This window comes from Myxine glutinosa, chromosome 14, assembly GCF_964187855.1.
Source record: "Myxine glutinosa chromosome 14, kmMyxGlut1.1, whole genome shotgun sequence".
NCBI lineage: Eukaryota > Metazoa > Chordata > Myxini > Myxiniformes > Myxinidae > Myxine > Myxine glutinosa.
Genome location: NC_136274.1, coordinates 23,236,176 through 23,254,240, shown reverse-complemented (window position 1 = coordinate 23,254,240; position 18,065 = coordinate 23,236,176). Strand labels below are relative to the sequence as shown.

Genomic DNA, 18,065 nt, shown 5'->3' with positions numbered 1-18,065 from the left:
TTCCTTTCACAAAGCCCGAAACAAGTGTGTGTCCACCCTCAGGGGAGCCAGGAAACAATATCTCTCCGTTCTCAGGACAGAACTCTCTTATCTGTCTCCCTCTTCCAAATCCTGGTGGCATCTGGTCAAATCTGTTTCTGGTGTTTGTTCCCCCTCCATCCCCTCCCTCACCTCAAACGGCCACACTGCTGACTCCGCACGTGAAAAAGCTGAATGCCTCAACTCTGTGTTTGCCTCTAAATCTTGTCCAAAACCCATCCCTCTCTGTACCCACCGTACCCAGTCGTACCCAGCTGCTCCTGGATTTTGTTTCCTTTCCTCCTGACAAGGTGGAAAAGTTTCTGTCAACCCTCGACTCTGATTCTGCAACTGGACCTGACGGCTTCAGCCCACGGGTCCTAAAATCCTGTTCTTCCGCTCTTTCACTCCCTCTCTCTGTTCTCTCCACCCTCTCTTTTGCTCAAGGTCATCTGCCATCTGCTTGGAAATCTGCCAACATCACCGCTTTGCACAAAAAAGGTGCAAAAACAGATCCCAGCAACTACAGACCAATCAGCCTTCTCCCAATTATCAGCAAAGTCATGGAATCCATCATTGCTTCAGATATGAAATCTTTCCTCTTCTCCAATGGCTTGATCTCTGATCATCAATTTGGTTTCAGACCTGGCCACTCTACTCTGGACATGCTGCTTCTGCTTTCTCAACAATGGATGGAGGTCCTCAATGCCAAACAGGAAATTAGAGCTGTCTCCCTTGACATATCACGTGCCTTCGATACGGTCTGGCACCCCGTTCGGCTCACCAAACTCTCCTCTTTTGGTATCCATGGAAGTCTCCACGCATGGCTGGCGGACGTCCTCTCTAGTTGTAGTCAACGTGTGGCCCTGAATGGGTTTCTCTCATCTCCTCTTCCTGTTCAGGCTGGAGTTCCCCAAGGCAGTGTTCTGAGCCCTGTGCTTTTTCTGGTCTTCATCAATGATCTCTCTGACTCTCTTGAAAATCCTCTCTATCTCTTTGCTGATGACTCTACTCTCTGTCGCTCCATTCTTCATCCCTCAGATCGGCAGTCTGCAGCCTCCTCACTCTCTGCAGACCTGGACAAAATCACAGACTGGGCAAACAAGTGGAACATGTCTTTCAATCCTGACAAATCTCACACTCTTACGATGTCTCTCCGAAAAGACCGACTGGACAACCCTCCCATCCACTTTCTGAATAATCCTCTCCAAGAAGTTCTGTCACTCAAGCTTTTGGGTCTCACTATCTGCCATGATCTTTCCTGGGAAAACCACATTTCAAATCTGGCCTCCAAAGCCAGTCGCCGACTGGGCATCCTCCGTCGTGCGAAGTCCTTCCTTGGCATACCTGAGCTCCTCACCACATACAAGGCTTTCATCCGCAGCTCAATGGAATACTGCTCTCCCCTCTGGGCTGGTGCTCCTTCCTCACACCGAGCTCGTCTTCACGCTGTTGAAACCAAAGCATTCAGAATCATTGGAATCTCCCGCGATGAAGCTAACTCCAAGGGCCTCTCACTCACTCACCGCAGGCAGGTTGGTGGTCTTTCCGTCTTCTACCGACTCCTCTCCGGCCTTGCTCCCCCAACTCTCTCTGTGCTTTGTCCCCCAAATATTCCTACAGGTCGCACAAGATCTGCCTGCAACCCTCTTATGGTTAAACTGCCAAAATCAAGACTCTCTGCTCACCTTCACTCCTTCATTCCTCTTTTCTCCCACCTCTGGAACAAACTCCCTCACTCTCTTCAATCCCACTCCACCCTGCAGGTCTTTAAAACAGCTGTTCACCACCATCTCTTATCTTCCCCCATCCAAAACCTTGATCTTTTCTACCCCCGCTAATTTCACCCCAATTCCACTTTTTTGAAATACCAACTTCTGTCCTGGAAGTCCTTGGTGTCCTTGTGTTTTATACTTCTCCCACCCCCCACCCCTCCTCCCCCCAAGCCCTCTCCCTCCCACACATCTCCCTGCTCTCAAATGTTGTGTGCTCTCAAGTGTTTGTGTGCTTCTCCTTCTCTCCCCATCTTGTCTTCCGCTCCCTCTTTTTATATATTTTGTTTGTCTGGTTGATTTGTTTGTGAAGTAAATGTCAGCTCTTTCACGAGCCTCGATTCAGTATACAAAAAAAACCAAAAAAAAACCTGTGATAAAAAATGGGGCCAGCGTCTCTTCTTATCTGGTGGTAGAGTACGAAGGAGGTCGTGGAGGGTGCGGTTAAACCGCTCACACTGCTCATTACCTTCCAGATGATACGGAGTCGTCCGGCTTTTCTTGACCCCATACATTTTACACGGCTGCTTTATCACCTTGCTTTCAAAATTTCTGCCTTGATCAGAGTGGATACGGCTCGGAGTGCCAAACAGGTGGAACCACCGTTTCACCAACACATCTGCCACTGTACTGGCCCACTGATCTCTTGTCGGTATCGCCTGCGTAAACTGGAAAATACATCGGTAAGCACGAGAACATTCTCTCTTCCATCACTGGCTGGTTCTAACACAGTGAAATCCATTGCCAAGAGTTCGTGAGGTCACGATGCCTGCAGACTTCCCCAATAAGCTCGAACTTTAGGGCCTTCCTTTGCCAGGATGCACCTTTCGCAATTGCGACACCACATTTCCAAATCCTTTGGCATACCTGGCCAATAACCCCGGTCCTGGGCGAGCTGTAAAGTACGGTCTATACCCTGGTGTGCATGTCCATCATGCACACACTTGAGCACTTCTTCTCTGAGGCATTTCGGTAATATAATTTGGAACACCTCTCTACCGCCCCCTGGAGGGTAGATTCGACGATAGAGCACACCTTCCCTTTCCACCAGGCGACCCCACTGGCGAAACAACTCCCTACTTTCTTGACTCGGTTGTTCACGTTCCTTTGGTCCTGGGGTTCGACCCTCCCTCCAATGTTTCCACATGGGACCAATGGCTGGATCTCGATTCTGCGAAGTGGACAAATCTAGCTGTGAATAACCAGGCAGGGCAGAAATCTCATTGCTGTGAACTTCCTGATAGACAGAGGAGTCAGTTGATGGAGGATGAGATAAAGCAGGAGAGACAGCCATTCCTGGGGAAAACCGTTCAAGGTACTGCCTCGACAAGGCGTCTGCATTGCCATTATTACGACCTGAGCGATATTCCAACGTATAGTCAAAGGAAGCCAATTGAGAAGCCCATCGCTGCTCCAGTGCTCATAATTTAGCAGTTTGAAGATGGCTCAGGGGATTGTTGTCAGTGTAAATTGTAACCCAATTACCAAATAAATACTCCCGGAATTTTTCTGTGACATCCCATTTAAGAGCAAAAAACTCTAGCTTCATGGAGCTGTAATTATCCAGGTTTTTTTCTGCCGGCTTAAAGCTTCGACTGGCAAAGGCTATGGGCTTGCACTTTCCGTCATGCTCTTGGGAGATTACTGCAAGCCCACCATGACTAGCATCAATCTCGAGGATGAATGGCTTTTGAAAGTTGGTGTAGGCTCAAACTGGTGCTGTGATCAGGGCTTCTCTAAGGGCCCAAAAATCCTGCTCACAATGGTCATCCCAAACAGAGTACAATGGGGTCTGGGGGGTCTTACCCTTCTTGTTCGGCCCACTCAGCTGTGCTACCAAATGATGGAGGGGTGCTGCTAACTTAGCAAAGCCATCTACAAACCTACGGTAATTGGCAAAACCGAGGAAAGAACGCAGCTCAGCCAGATGAGAGGGGCGTTTCCATTCACGCACCACAGCCACTTTGTCCGGGTCTGTAGCCACGCCCTGTTCAGAGACAACATGTACCAAATATTGTACACCGCTCCTTTCCTCTGCCATCTCCAGGCATTGCAAAACGTCATTGCCGGGCTCCGAAGGGGGCTCGTCAGTGACGCACGCTGAAAGGGAGTACTCAGTTTTCACTCTGGTTGTTTTCTTGTTTTCTTGTTTGTTTGTCCGGGCGATATCCCAGCCATCCTTTGAGCTAGGAAGCTGAAATTTGGGCACAATAGTAAGCAAGTCCTTTGTCAAAAACAAATTTTTTTTTTGATTTTTTGATTAATCAATTAATTGATGACTTATTTAATTATTAGCGATTAATTAAGTACTTATATATTTCCTTTCTCTTCTGGGCATTATCTCTGGCACCTTTTGAGCTAGGAAGCTGATATTTGGACATGCCAATGACCAAGTGATGTGGCTGCAAAGGCTATTTTTGATATATTGATTAATCAATTAATTAATTAATCGATTAATTATTGAATTATTCGATTAATGATTAATTTATTTTTTTTAACTTACAGATTCTGATGAAATAGTGGTGGTTTATGTGTTCTATTAGCGAATTGATTAATTATTTATTTTTTATGATTATTATTTATTTATTTTCATTATTAATTATTTATTTCTTTTATTTCTCCTCTGGGCAATATCTCAGGCACCTTTTGAGTTAGGAAGCTGATATTTGGACATGACAATGACCAAGTGATTTGGCTGTAAAGGGTATTTTTTATTGATTAATTAATTAATCTATTAATTATTTAATTATTTGATGATTGACCAGGTGATGTGGCTATAAAAGATATTGTACACCGCACCTTTCCTATGCCATCCCCAGGTGCTGCATAACGTCATTGCCGGGCACCGAAGGGGGCTTGGCAATGATGCACGCTGAAAGGGAGAACTCAGTTTTCACTCTGGTTGTTTGTTGTACACCACACCTTTCCTATGCCATCTCCAGGCGCTGCATATCGTCATTGTCGGGCACCGTAGGGGGCTCAGCAATGACGCACGCTGAAAGGGAGTACTCAGTTTTCGCTCTGGTTGTTGTACACCGCTCCTTTCGTATGCCATCTCCAGGCGCTGGACGTTGGCGCTCCAGGCGCATCTCCAGACGCAACAACAATGTCATCAATGCATAACAGGATGGATTGGAAACGTTGGTCCCCGAACATGCGCTCCATTAAGCGCTGAAAGGTCCCAGGCACATTACATAAACCAAATGGCATTCTATTAAACTCAAACAAGCCAAATGGGGTACAGAACGACGTTTTGGCCCGATCAGCTTCAGCCATCGCCACTTGGTTGTACCCACTAGCTAGATCCAATGTTGAGAACCACCTAGATCCTGTTAAAGCATCAAGGGACTCTTCAATTCTCGGAAGTGGATATGCATCCTTCCGGGTCTTAGCATTCAGCTGCCTGTAATCGACACACATACGGAGGCCTCCATCTTTCTTCACCACCAAAACAATCGGGGATGAGTAAGGGCTGCTGCTTTCCCTAATTATTTGACTGTCCAGCAACTGTTTGATGTGTGCCCTAACTGCTTCACACTGCGAGGGGGGAATGTGCCGATAACATTGGCGCACAGGCATGTCGTCTAAAAGCGGGATCTCATGTGTAATGAGACTGGTACAGCCTAAATCACCCTCACTTTTAGAAAACAGGGAATGGTGTCTACCCCAATAGCCTACTACCCTACTTAGCCTCGACAATTTTACTAGGAGTAAGGCCTGGGAAGTCTAGGTGTTCAAGGTCAGCAAGGACATTATAATTCAGATCAACAGACTGGACAGACACATGAGCCGTACATTCGTGTATAGACTCGTCAAGTAAGAGCTCTATGTGAGGGAAGTTACCAGCCTGAATATCTTGACCACTGACCATCTGCACTGTTCCTACCACTCTGCGAGGTGTTAGCCACACATCAGACTGGCCTACATTAGTAACAGGGGCATGAAGGGTACCTGTCTCAGCATGGACCAAAGCAGGAGAGACCAATAAACCCTCCTGGAGGCAACCGTCAAGGGGACCAAGGGGCTCAAGTAAGAAATACATAGGTGGAACCTGAGGGCAAGTAACAGGGACCATGCAAAGTGTTCCAGCAACTATGCGTATGGGCAGTGTACCCTGAACCCTCACCTTAAATACAGAGGATGACCTTACTATGGCCTCAGTCCTCTGACAGTGACGAAGCACACGTCTCTATGCCGGGGCGGCAAACTGCACAGGAGGACTCTGAAATAATCTGGAGCCATGCTGTTCAAATAGCTCAGGGTAGCAGTCAGTGATAACGTTCATGCCAAGAATACCAGGGGTGGTCTTTTTACGACACTTGAGAACAAAATTGGCTGGTTCTTTCACAATCAATATGCCCCTACTAGGCATGCACCGATCCAGTACCTTTACATCTAACTCAACATAACTAAGGTAAGGTATGTCTAACCCATTAGCTGCTTTAACACCCAGCCACTTGCAGTCATAAAGTTCTTGTTTAAGCAAATGTGAAAAGTGTTCAAAAAAAAGCTTTCCGTAATGGTTGTGACCAGGGAACCAGTGTCCAACAGACAAGGGACTTCCACTCCCCCCATGAACACGACCAGCACGGGGCAAGGCCCAACTAACTTGCTAAGTGCTTCGGTTTGTTCGGAGTTAGAGTCTAAGGACACCCCTCTCAGTGTGTGACTCTGCACACTGGGGGGTTCTAGTTTTTCCGACTGGTTAACCTGTGCAGTACCAGTATTAATCTGGGGTGGGTTTCCTTGTGTGCAGTAGCGAGCAATGTGACCTGGCTGCGCACACTTAATGCAAATTGGTCGCCCATCAGGTGCCCGTTTGAATCTATTACTATTATAAAAAGGCCTTCCCCGACCCGCCCCCACATTAGAATCTAAGTTCGTGTAATCATATCCAATTGGGCTTGTTGTTTAAGAACTATGCTTTTTAATTCTGCTAGTTTGGAGTGCGTTACCCCAATTGCTTCACTACCAGCGGTGACTTGAGTTTCACATGTTTATAGAAGGGGGCGTACATACTTTTCTCTGGTGGGCTGACCCTCCTCGACCCATCGAATCGCCTCTTTGCGAACGTCGAGTAAGGACATCACCACAGTTTGCCTCACCATCCTCTTTAGCTCTCTCCGCAGCATGTGGTCCCTCACATTTTCACAAAATTGGTCCCTCAATAAAACCTGTGAATTGGGCATAGCCTGAGGGTTACGCTGTTGCACTCGCTCCATTAATATCACAAGGGCATGGGAAAAATCCTGCAATGATTCTCCTTCCTTCTGCTTTCTATCAAATAATTTCTGCTGCAAGGACACATAGGATTTAGAACAACCATACACTTCCTGCAATACTTCAATGATCTGTTCAGCATCTTCTTTTATAATTCTATCTCTAAACTTAATCTCGGTGCGTGCGGCTCCCTCTAGGTGATCATAAACAAACAGTGCTTTGTCCAACTCTGACATATGTCTTGCCTTTATGCAACTCTGCACTTCTTCCATCCACTCGTCTACGGTTAAGGCCCCAACAGATGAACATCTGCACAGAAGCTGCACAAGGTCGGTACTTTCAAGTCCACTGATGGGTGGAGTCTTCGCTGCAAACCGCTGTTCTCTACAATCAATAAAACATTATGCTGATACCATTTCCCATAATCCAATGTGTGGCTCTCCAACCAACTCTGAATTATCCTGCCGACCGCTAAATGTGGCACCCCGGGGAGTCCAGGGCTCCTGGTCGTTTGTTTACAGACTACACCACTCCCCCCATATGGAGTGGGAGACCCTAAATAAGTAATTTGAAGGCAATTCCCCAAAGGTAAGTTATGAACTGAACAAACAGATTCCAAATTACTGGAATTTATTTGAAAGTTTGGTAGGAGAGCACAATACAATACTTTATTAAACTTAAGAATATCCCAAAAGGTGAATATCCACCAAGTAATAAAAACTATCAAAAGAACAGCAGCTGACAGCACTGAACAAATATCCTTTTCCCAAGAGATCAGGGGTTACCCAGAACACGGTGGAAACACTCCACTGTACCTCTTCGTCTGCCGATTACATGCACACACCCACTGGACAGCCAGGAATTCACTGGAGAGTACAAAAACTCGGAAATACACTTCTTGAGCAGATGCAACCAAGCACAGCACCCTAGCTGAGACGACCAGGAAGTACTATCACAGAGGACCCGAGCAATAGTAGTCTCCCGATATGCCTGCACAGGTAGCTTATAAAGCCAAAAGGGGCGGAACCAATATAACAAGCGTTACGCCTAGGTCCCCCGTCGGTGAAGTGATGAGTTGACAAAGTGGAAGACGCAAGGTGGCCATCTTGGATTTTGACGTGGCGACCCCAATTTTCAATAGCATTCTTCCTTATGCATCGATACACCCCCACACCGGATTAGAAGTTAGTATAGTTCATTTATTTTTCAAGATATTCCGCTCACAAGGTTCAGACATTTACTTTTCAAGATATCGCGCTCACAGGGTTTAGATATGGTGACAGCCATCTTGGATTTTGACGTGGCGACCTAATTTTCAATAGGGTTTTTCCATATGCCTAGCACCCACACACCAAATTAGAATTCGGTCCTTCGCTTACTTTTATAAAGATATTGCCGTGCACGTACGCACGCACACACGCACGGACGCACACACAGACAGAGGGCAAAACCATAGTCCCCCTTTCGCTCCGCGGTGCGACGTGGGACTAATGATTGGTCCCACAGGTTACAATAAGATGGATATTTCTCACATTTAAATCCCTTTTCAAACCATTATTCCTTAAAACAAATTATTGCCATATTGGTTAATCAAATTCTCTGATTTCTAGCTCACCTGGAACGAAGCTACGTGGAGCTTATGCGATGTCCGTCCATCCGTCCGTAAACACTTGCAACTTCTTCTCCGAAATCGCTGAAGAGATTGTGACCAAACTTGGCACAAATTATATTTGTTGTGTTGTGACTAAAGTTTGTTCATGGCATTAAAAAAATCGGGGTCTGAGTGGGTTTACCGGGGGTCAAAGTGGATCCAGGTTTGACCCTCCCAAATAGGTATTTGCTTTCTTCTCAGAAACTACACATGCAATTTTGATGAAACTTGACCACAACCGTCACCACTAATGATGTGAAATCTAGTGTGCAATGGAGAATCTCGGCTTGGATTAAAGTATTTTCAAGGAATTAAAAATTCTGCCCCTTTGGGAGTCAACGCGGGGGGGCGGGGGGGAGGGGGGAGTGGGAGGTTGCCCCCCAAAATAGGTATTTTCTTCTTTGTTTAAAGTCTTATGATTAAGTTTGTATGATTCCACATGCTGCGCTGTCTTCGAGTTATTTTTCCAGAAGCTATTGGAGATTTTTTTTTTTTTTTTTTTTAAATACCCTAACTTTGCTTGGGGCAACCAGACAAGAAAATGGGTTTCTACACGCATCATTTGTTGCCTATTGTGTTGCTCTCTGATATACCAAAATGATTTGCTGCATGGAGGAATTGAAAGACAGATGAAGAAGAAGGGGCTACTGCATATTAATGGTACACATGAAAGGGGAAAGGGTGACTTCAGAAAATGAAGAGAGGTGGTGTGGTGGACAGAGTAGAAGAGGGGGTGCAAGGCTGGGGGAGTGGAGATGAGAAGAGGAAATTGGAATGCTAGGGACATACCAAGGAGGGCAGAGGCGGGTAATTGCGGTTAAAATTCCACAATTTTTGTTTGATTGTATTACTTGGATGGCAAACAAGTCATAGATTAAAGAGGAAAAATGACAGTGAAGCTCAGTAAGCTTGCACAACTCCAATATACCTTGAATATAATAATTTTACTTTTTTCACGTTTGTTCATGTCGAACACACAATGAATGAATCAGCCCATTCTCCATTGCAATTGGAACTAGAACGGCACTCAGTGGAGAGGATACCTCCGCCTGGTTGGCCATATCACTCAATGGTGAATAATCACTTTAAAAATTCTACTATCTGGATCCGGATCCGGATCTTCCTTGTCACACACACTCAACCTGTCCAACAAGTTTCGTCCAAATCCGTCCATAACTTTTTGAGATATCCTGCTAAGTATCGTTTTGGCCCGATCTCCCAATGGTGAAGAATCACTTTAAAAATTCTAGTAAAACAACAACAACAACATGCATTTTAAAAGGCCATTTTCCCTGCTAGAGCGGGGGTTAGCCTTGCGGTCCCCATGACAATCTTCTCCATTTTGCCCTATTTTCTGCATCTCTCCTTGTTAACCCCCTTGCCCGCATTTCTTCTTCCACCATCTTTAGCCAAGTCTTTCTCGGTCTTCCCCGTCTTCTACTTCCTTCTACATTCATTTCCATCACTCTTCTCAACCAGTCACTTTCATCCTTCCTCAACACATGACCAAACAATCTCAACCTGTTCCTCTTCACAGCATCAATCACAGGCTCTATTCCCATCATCTTTCGCAATTCATCATTTGTCTTCCTCTCTCTCAACGATACTCCGCACATCCGTCGAACCATTCGCATTTCCACCCTTTCCAACCTTCGTTGCTGCTCTACGTTCATTACCCATGTCTCGCTCCCATAAATCATAACACTTCTCACACATGCAGCATACACCTTTCCCTTCAGCTTCAACGACACTCCCCTCATCATCAGCATGCCACTCAATTCCCGAAACTTCTTCCATGCACATCTCACTCGAGCAACCGTTGCCGAGTCTGATCCACCTTCTCCATTCAGCATGTCTCCGAGATAGCAAAATGTTTTCACACCTTCCAGCTTCACGCCGTCTCCAAGATCCAACTCAACATTTCCTCCATCTGCAGCTCCCTCTGTGCACACCTTACATTTGAATGTAGCTGCCACACTGGTTAATGACCCTCTCAGACCACTACATTTTTGATGAACCCACTCAGCGCACATTGTACACTGAATGGAGTTCACTCCGACACCCTTCCTACACATAGCACAGGGCCACTTCCCAGTTCTTTCCACCTCACCACATGCTTTACCACTTGCCATCACCTTCGTCTTTCCGATATTCACCTTCAGACCTTTTGTCTCCATACATTCCTTCCACGTGTTCATCTTTTCCTTCAGTCCATCCATACTTTCCGCAATCAACACCAGATCATCTGCATACAACAACTCCCACGGTAAACTCTCCTTTACGTTCTGAGCCAGCACCTCCATCACAGTTACAAATAGTAGTGGACTTGGTACTGACCCCTGATGCACTCCCACCTTCACCTCAAACTCACCACTGTTCCCGTCCTTCGTCCTTACAGCTGTGCGCGCGCTTTTGTACATTGCCATCACTACTCTGATCAACCATTCCTCCACTCCTAACTTCCTCAATGCCCATGTCAATACTTTGCGTGGAACCCGATCGAATGCTTTCTCCAGATCAACAAACCCAAGAAACAACTTCTTCCTCTTCTCCATGTACTTCTCCTGCAACTGCCTCACAATGAAAAGCGCGTCTGTCGTTCCTCTTCCTGGCATGAATCCAAACTGCATTTCGTCGATCTTCACTTTCTTCCTTATCCTCCTCTCCAACACCCTTTCCAATACCTTAATTCCATGCTCCAATAACTTTATCGCTCGGTACGAGCCACACTCCAGAGGGTCACCTTTCCCCTTGTATAGAGGGACGAGGGTACTCAGTTCCCAACCCACTGGAATGCGGCCTTCTTTCACCACCAGATTACAGATCTCTGTCATTCTCTTCACACCCCAACTTCCTGCTGCCTTCAACATATCTCCCACAACTCCCGTCGGCCCTCCCGCTTTCCTACCCTTCATTGCTTTTTTCGCTTCCTCAACTTCCTTCTCAGTTATCTTCTCTGCCGGTCCTAAAACTGGGTTACTCTCTATGTTGCCATCCCATTCATTCTCTATTCAACAGCATTTCCATATATCTTTTCCAACTTCCTTTAATTCCATCTGGGTCGACAACGATTTGTCCCACTTCATCCTTCAAGCAACTCACCCCCATCACATCACACCTCTCTTTCGCTATCTGCTTTGCAATCCTGAATACTGCTTTCTGACCCTCTTCCGAATGCAAGCGTTCTCCGAACATTTTCCTACATGCCTCCTGCGCCTTTGCTACCTCTTTCTTTGCAGCCTTCCTGGCTGCCTTATAACTTTCACGCTCTGCTGTTTCTGCTCCCGTACCCTTCGCCTTCTGCCACTCCTTGAACTTCTTTCTCTTCTCGTCAATCCTCTTTCCAACTTCATCATCCCACCACCATGTTTCCGAATGCCTCGGTGGTCCTTTTGTCCATCCACATACTTCACCAACGGCTCCCAACAGACTATCTTTCATTGACATCCAACCACTTTCAAGCTCAACCACATCATCCTCGACCCTACTCAGCCTCTCTTTTAATGCCTCCCTTACTGTCACCTCTTTCAACCTCCACACCTTCATTCTCGGTTGGTACTTCACCCGCCGAGCTCTCCTCGTACCTTTCACCCTTACGTCGCAGACAACCAAGTGGTGCTGTGAAACAGCCTCCTCCCCCGGGATCACCTTTGTGTCCCGGAGGTGCCCCCTATCTCGCCTACGCACCATCAGGTAGTCAACGGTTGTCGTCGACCCACCTGACGTGTATGAAACAAGCTTATTATCCTCTTTCTGGAACTGAGTATTACAAATCGGCTCCATCAGCAAACTCCAAAATCCTTTCACCTTCTCCATTTCTCACACCATATCCGTAACCCCCATGAACTCCGTCAAAACCATCCATACTCCTTCCCACATGTCCATTTAGGTCTCCTCCTACCACAACAACTTCCTCATCTTTCACGTTTTCCATCAGCTTCTCTATCGCACACCAGAACTTGTCCTCCTCTTCATCGCTTCGACCAACCTGCGGAGCATATCCCGAGATGACGTTCACCAAGAGCTTTCCAATCATCATTTTCACCATCATCAACCTATCACTCACTCTCGTCACACTCACCACACTGTCTACAAACTCCTCAGAAAACAGGACAACAACACCATTCACGCCCTCCAGGCACCCTTGCCACACAAACTTGTATTTCTGTCCCTGCCTACCCTTCACCATTCTCACACCACTTCCCTTCCATCTCGTCTCTTGCACACAACATATGTCCACTCTTCTTCTGACCAATACTTCCACCACTTCTCCTGATCTCCCTGTCATTGTCCCTACATTCCATGTCCCAAACCTCAGAAACCGATCTCCACTTCGGGCTGTACCCTGCCCACATGTACCGTAAAATTCGGACTATTAGCCGCAACTTTTTCCCTCAACTTTGACCTCTGCGGCTAAAATAACGATGCGGCTTGTTTATGGAATTTTCATAAACTTGGAGTGAATGAATCCATGATCAGACGTTGGAGAAAGCAGAGGGGCGAACTTTCTCGCTGCAAAAAGTCAACAAAGGCTTTCAGAGGTAGGAAATGCCGATGGCCCGAACTGGAAGACGAAGTTGAAGACTGGGTTAACACACAGAGAGTGGATGGTCGGGGTGTTTCTACTGTTCAGATTAGACTCAAAGCAAGATCGATCGCTGCAGAAAAGAAAATAGAAGAATTTCAGGGCGGGCAGTCATGGTGTTTCAGATTTATGAAACGCAAAGGTCTTTCTGTCAGAGCACGAACGACTCTCTGTCAACAACTCCCTCCTGACTTCGAAGAAAAAATCGCAAACTTTCGGAACTACACGCAGGAGAAAATAGCAGAGAACGTCATTGCTCCGCAGGACATAATTAATATGGATGAGGTCCCTCTGACCTTTGACCTACCTCTCAATCGGACTGTAAACAAAAAAGGCAACCGTGATTGAATTTGTGCTTTGCGCGCGTCTGACAAGTTTCTGTGGCTGTCGAGTTTCTCACTTTTTGTGGTTAATAAATGGTTGCGGCTTATAAACCAGTGCGGCTTGTGTGTGTTTAAATTCCACTTTTAAAAAAAAATTAGGGGATGCGGCTTATATAACGATGCGCTCAATAGTCCGAAATTTACGGTAGTTGTAATTGTCATGGTTCTCTTTTTGAGGCAATGTTTTTATGGCCGGATGCCCTTCCTGACGCCAACCCTCTTAGTCGCCTCTTACGACACGCAGGGATACGGCGTACCTATTCTTATCCAGGGTACACACTGGGAAACGTTTAAAACATGGAAATTCTGGGGGTTGGGGGGGGGGGGGGCGTCAGCATCACGGCTGCGGTTTAAACATGTTTAAATAAATATTTAAACAAAACAATGAAAAACAATCTTGGGAAAAGTCTCTAAGTGAGAACGTGGATTTGAGAAAGCAGGAGCAGAGGTGAAAGAAAAACGAGATATAGGGGGCGGGGCACAAGTCGAGACGAGGAGGCCGCACGAGACACCAGGCCGCACGAGGCGCGAACAAAGAATCGACTAATTACACACATTTGCAAAACTACAAAACCAAATAGAAACACACAATAACACACACACAACAAAATACGCAGCGGAAATTTAATTAAATAATTAAAAAATTCTAGTAACTGGATCCAAATCCGGATCTTCACCAAAATCTAATCATTTCGTCGGTGTCACATACGCTACATCTCTGCCTAATTTCGTCCGAATCCATCCACACCTTTTTGAGATATTTTGTTCACAAACAGACAGGGATGAAAACATAACCTCCATCCACCTTTGGTGGCAGAGGTAATTATTCGAGCTCCAGTGGCCTGCAAAAGTTTTCACCCCCTACCAATGTCACATTTAGATTAATTACAAATTATTTGGAAACAATTTTTCAAAATTAACTTTTGTGTTCATACCTGAAGATATCAAACTCATCACTTGTAGTTGAAGGAGATTTCATACATGTCAGAATTACCTGCAAAAAACACGTACAAATCAAAATTCACTGGTTGCAAAAGTATTCAGCTGTTTAGGTCAGTACTTGGTGACCTAAACCACTCCATTGTGGATTTAGCTTTGTGCTTCGGATCATTGGCCTGCTGAAATGTAAATCTCCTACCCAGTTTCACATTCATGGCTGACTCGAGCAGGTTTTAATCAATGATTTCCCTGTACTTTGCAATATCCATTGTCCCATCTATGCTGATAAGCTTGTCGGTCCCTGCTGATGAAAAGCAGCCTCATAACATGATTCTGCCACCACCATGCTTGACAGTAGGGATGGTGTTGGCTGGGTGATGTGCAGTGTTTGGCTTGTGGCAGACGTAATGCTTTGAATTTACACCAAAAAATTCAATTTTTGTCTCATCTGACCACAAAATCTTTCTCCACGTGCCTGCAGTATATTTAAGATGATTTTTCACAAACTCCATAAAAAGTTTTAGATGGGTTGCCCCCCAAAAATAGTTAGTTAATTTTTCTCTCACAAACTACACACTCAATTCTGATGAAACTTGACCACAACCTGAATCACCCGTGTTGCACCAAAGTTTGTTCACGGCATTGAAAAGAAATCTGGCCGTGAGGGGTCTACTGGGGGGTTGCCCCCCAAAATTGGTATTTGCTTTCTTCTAAGAAACTGCACATACAATTCCGATGAAGCATGACCACAACATTCTGTTCATCAGCCATGATGTACCAACGTTTGTCGCCGGCATTAAAAAAATCGGGGCCTCAGGGCTCAGGCGGTCTACAGTGGGAGGGCATGTTGTCCCCACCCCCAAAAGTAGGTATTTGCTCTTTTCTCTGAAAATATGTATACACAATTTCAATGAAACTTCACCCGTGATTTACCATTGTTTGTTCAAAGCATTAGAAAAACTGGGGTCTGAGGAGGTATACAGGGTGGAGTGGGGTGGGAGGGGTATGGGGTTGCCCCCAAAATAGGTGTATTTTTTTGTTTGTTTGTTTAAAGTCTGATGATTATGCTAGTATGATTCTACATGCTGCCCTGTCTTCTAGCAACCATTGAAATTGGTTAAAAATACCTTTAGTCAGTGTAGTATACTGTTTATTCTACCAGGTGAGCACCAGGGGTATTGCCCCTATGTTTATTATTTTTGGTCTTTCAAGATGGCGATGGCGCATTCTGGCGTGTGCTGGGTCGCGTGGAGTAAGGAGAATTAACTGTACCGCGAGCCTGAGGAGAATTAACTGTACCGCGAGCCTGAGGAGAATTAACTGCACCGCGAGCCTGAGGAGAATTAACTGTACCGCGAGCCTGAGGAGAATTAACTGCACTGCGAGCCTGAGGAGAATTAACTGCACTGCGAGCCTGAGGATAATTAACTGTACCGCGAGCCTGAGGAGAATTAACTGTGCCGCGAGCCTGAGGAGAGTTAACTGTACCGCGAGCCTGAGGAGAATTAACTGTACCGCGAGCCTGAGGAGAATTAACTGTACCACGAGCCTGAGGAGAATTAACTGTACCGCGAGCCTGAGGAGAATTAACTGTACCGCAAGCCTGAGGAGAATTAACTGTACCGCGAGCCTGAGGAGAATTAACTGTACCGCGAGCCTGAGGAGAATTAACTGTACCGCGAGCCTGAGGAGAATTAACTGTACCGCGAGCCTGAGGAGAATTAACTGCACCGCAAGCCTGAGGAGAATTAACTGCACCGCGAGCCTGAGGAGAATTAACTGTACCGCGAGCCTGAGGAGAATTAACTGTACCGCGAGCCTGAGGAGAGGAGCTCACGTTTTTGGTGAGAACTGGTATTCTGAGGAGATTGGTCTTCCTAAGAAGGAGAGCTTTAAGGAGGTCATCCTGCCTGCCTGCTTTGGCCTTGGTGTTATCATCCTCCACCATTGCCTGTTGATGGTCCTGTTCGTCTCCTCATCATCTCTTCGTCGTCCTGCTCATCTCATCGCCTGCTCCGTGCCCATCCTCTCAACCGCTGCCACCAGAGATAAGTCGCCATTTTGTGTCCCTCGCCCCGTCTGTGCGTGTGACTTGACGCCTTAGTTTTTATGGGATTTATTTTACTTCATTGTATATATAGTTATTATTGATTTCATTCTCCGTTTATTTGTTCAGGATTAAACCCGTTTGGTTTTATTCAAAGCTTTATCCCGGTGTGTACCCTCGTTAGAATAGGTACACCGTATCCCTGCGTGTAAGACTAAGAGGTGACTAAAAGGGTTGGCGTCAGGAAGGGCATCCGGCCATAAAAACATTGCCTTAAAAAGAGAACCATGACAATTACAACTACATATGGGCAGGGTACAGCCCGAAGTGGAGATCGGTTTCTGGGGTTTGGAACATGGAATGTAGGGACAATGACAGGGAGATCAGGAGAAGTGGTGGAAGTATTGGTCAGAAGAAGAGTGGACATATGTTGTGTGCAAGAGATGAGATGGAAGGGAAGTGGTGTGAGAATGGTGAAGGGTTGGCAGGGACAGAAATACAGGTTTGTGTGGCAAGGGTGCCCAGAGGGCGTGAATGGTGTTGGTGTCCTGTTTTCTGAGAAGTTTGTAGACAGTGTAGTGAATGTGACGAGAGTGAGTGAGAGGTTGATGATGGTGAAAATGATGATTGGAAAGCTCTTGGTGAACGTCATCTCGGGATGTGCTCCGCAGGTTGGTCGGAGCGATGAAGAGAAGGACAAGTTCTGGTGTGCGATGGAGAAGCTGATGGAAAACGTGAAAGATGAGGAAGTTGTTGTGGTAGGAGGAGACCTAAATGGACATGTGGGAAGGAGTATGGATGGTTTTGAGGGAGTTCATGGGGGTTGCGGATATGGTGTGAGAAATGGAGAAGGTGAAAGGATTTTGGAGTTTGCTGATGGAGCTGATTTGTTGATTTGTAATACTCAGTTCCAGAAAGAGGATAATAAGCTTGTTACATACACGTCAGGTGGGTCGACGACAACCGTTGGATACCTGATGGTGCGTAGGCGAGATAGGGGGCACCTCCGGGACACAAAGGTGATCCCGGGGGAGGAGGCTGTTTCACAGTACCACTTGATTGTCTGCGACATAAGGGTGAAAGGTGCGAGGAGAGCTCGGCGGGTGAAGTACCAATCGAGAATGAAGGTGTTGAAGATAGGGGGCCGTTGCCTTCTGCAGTCCATTGATGATACGAAACAAAATTTATTTTCTCAAACAGAATTTAGGTTTTTTGGAAATTGAAAAGGCACTTTTTTGAAATGGGAAACCACTGGCTCTACAATGTACGTTTATTGTACACGCTTGAGATGCCACTACATTGTTTGGTCTTTACTTGAAAGTTTTGTTTAACTTTTTTTTATGCCTCCGCCGACAAAGTCGCCGGGGGCATTATGTTTTCAGGTTGTCCATCCGTCCGTGATCGGTTTTCGTTACCTCGATAACTTGAGAACGGCTGAAGGGATCTTTGT

General features: G+C 46.0%; 1 protein-coding gene across 1 annotated transcript in view; it reads left to right on the top strand.

Annotated features, from left to right (window-relative positions):
* The window catches only part of LOC137439226 (ETS-related transcription factor Elf-1), a 121,869-nt gene that overhangs the window by 37,824 nt on the left and 65,980 nt on the right, over window positions 1-18,065 (top strand). The window contains exon 3 of the mRNA XM_078767932.1: window positions 17,287-17,373. Coding sequence (XP_078624058.1) covers window positions 17,287-17,373 — 87 coding nt within the window. The remainder of the gene's footprint in view (window positions 1-17,286; window positions 17,374-18,065) is intronic.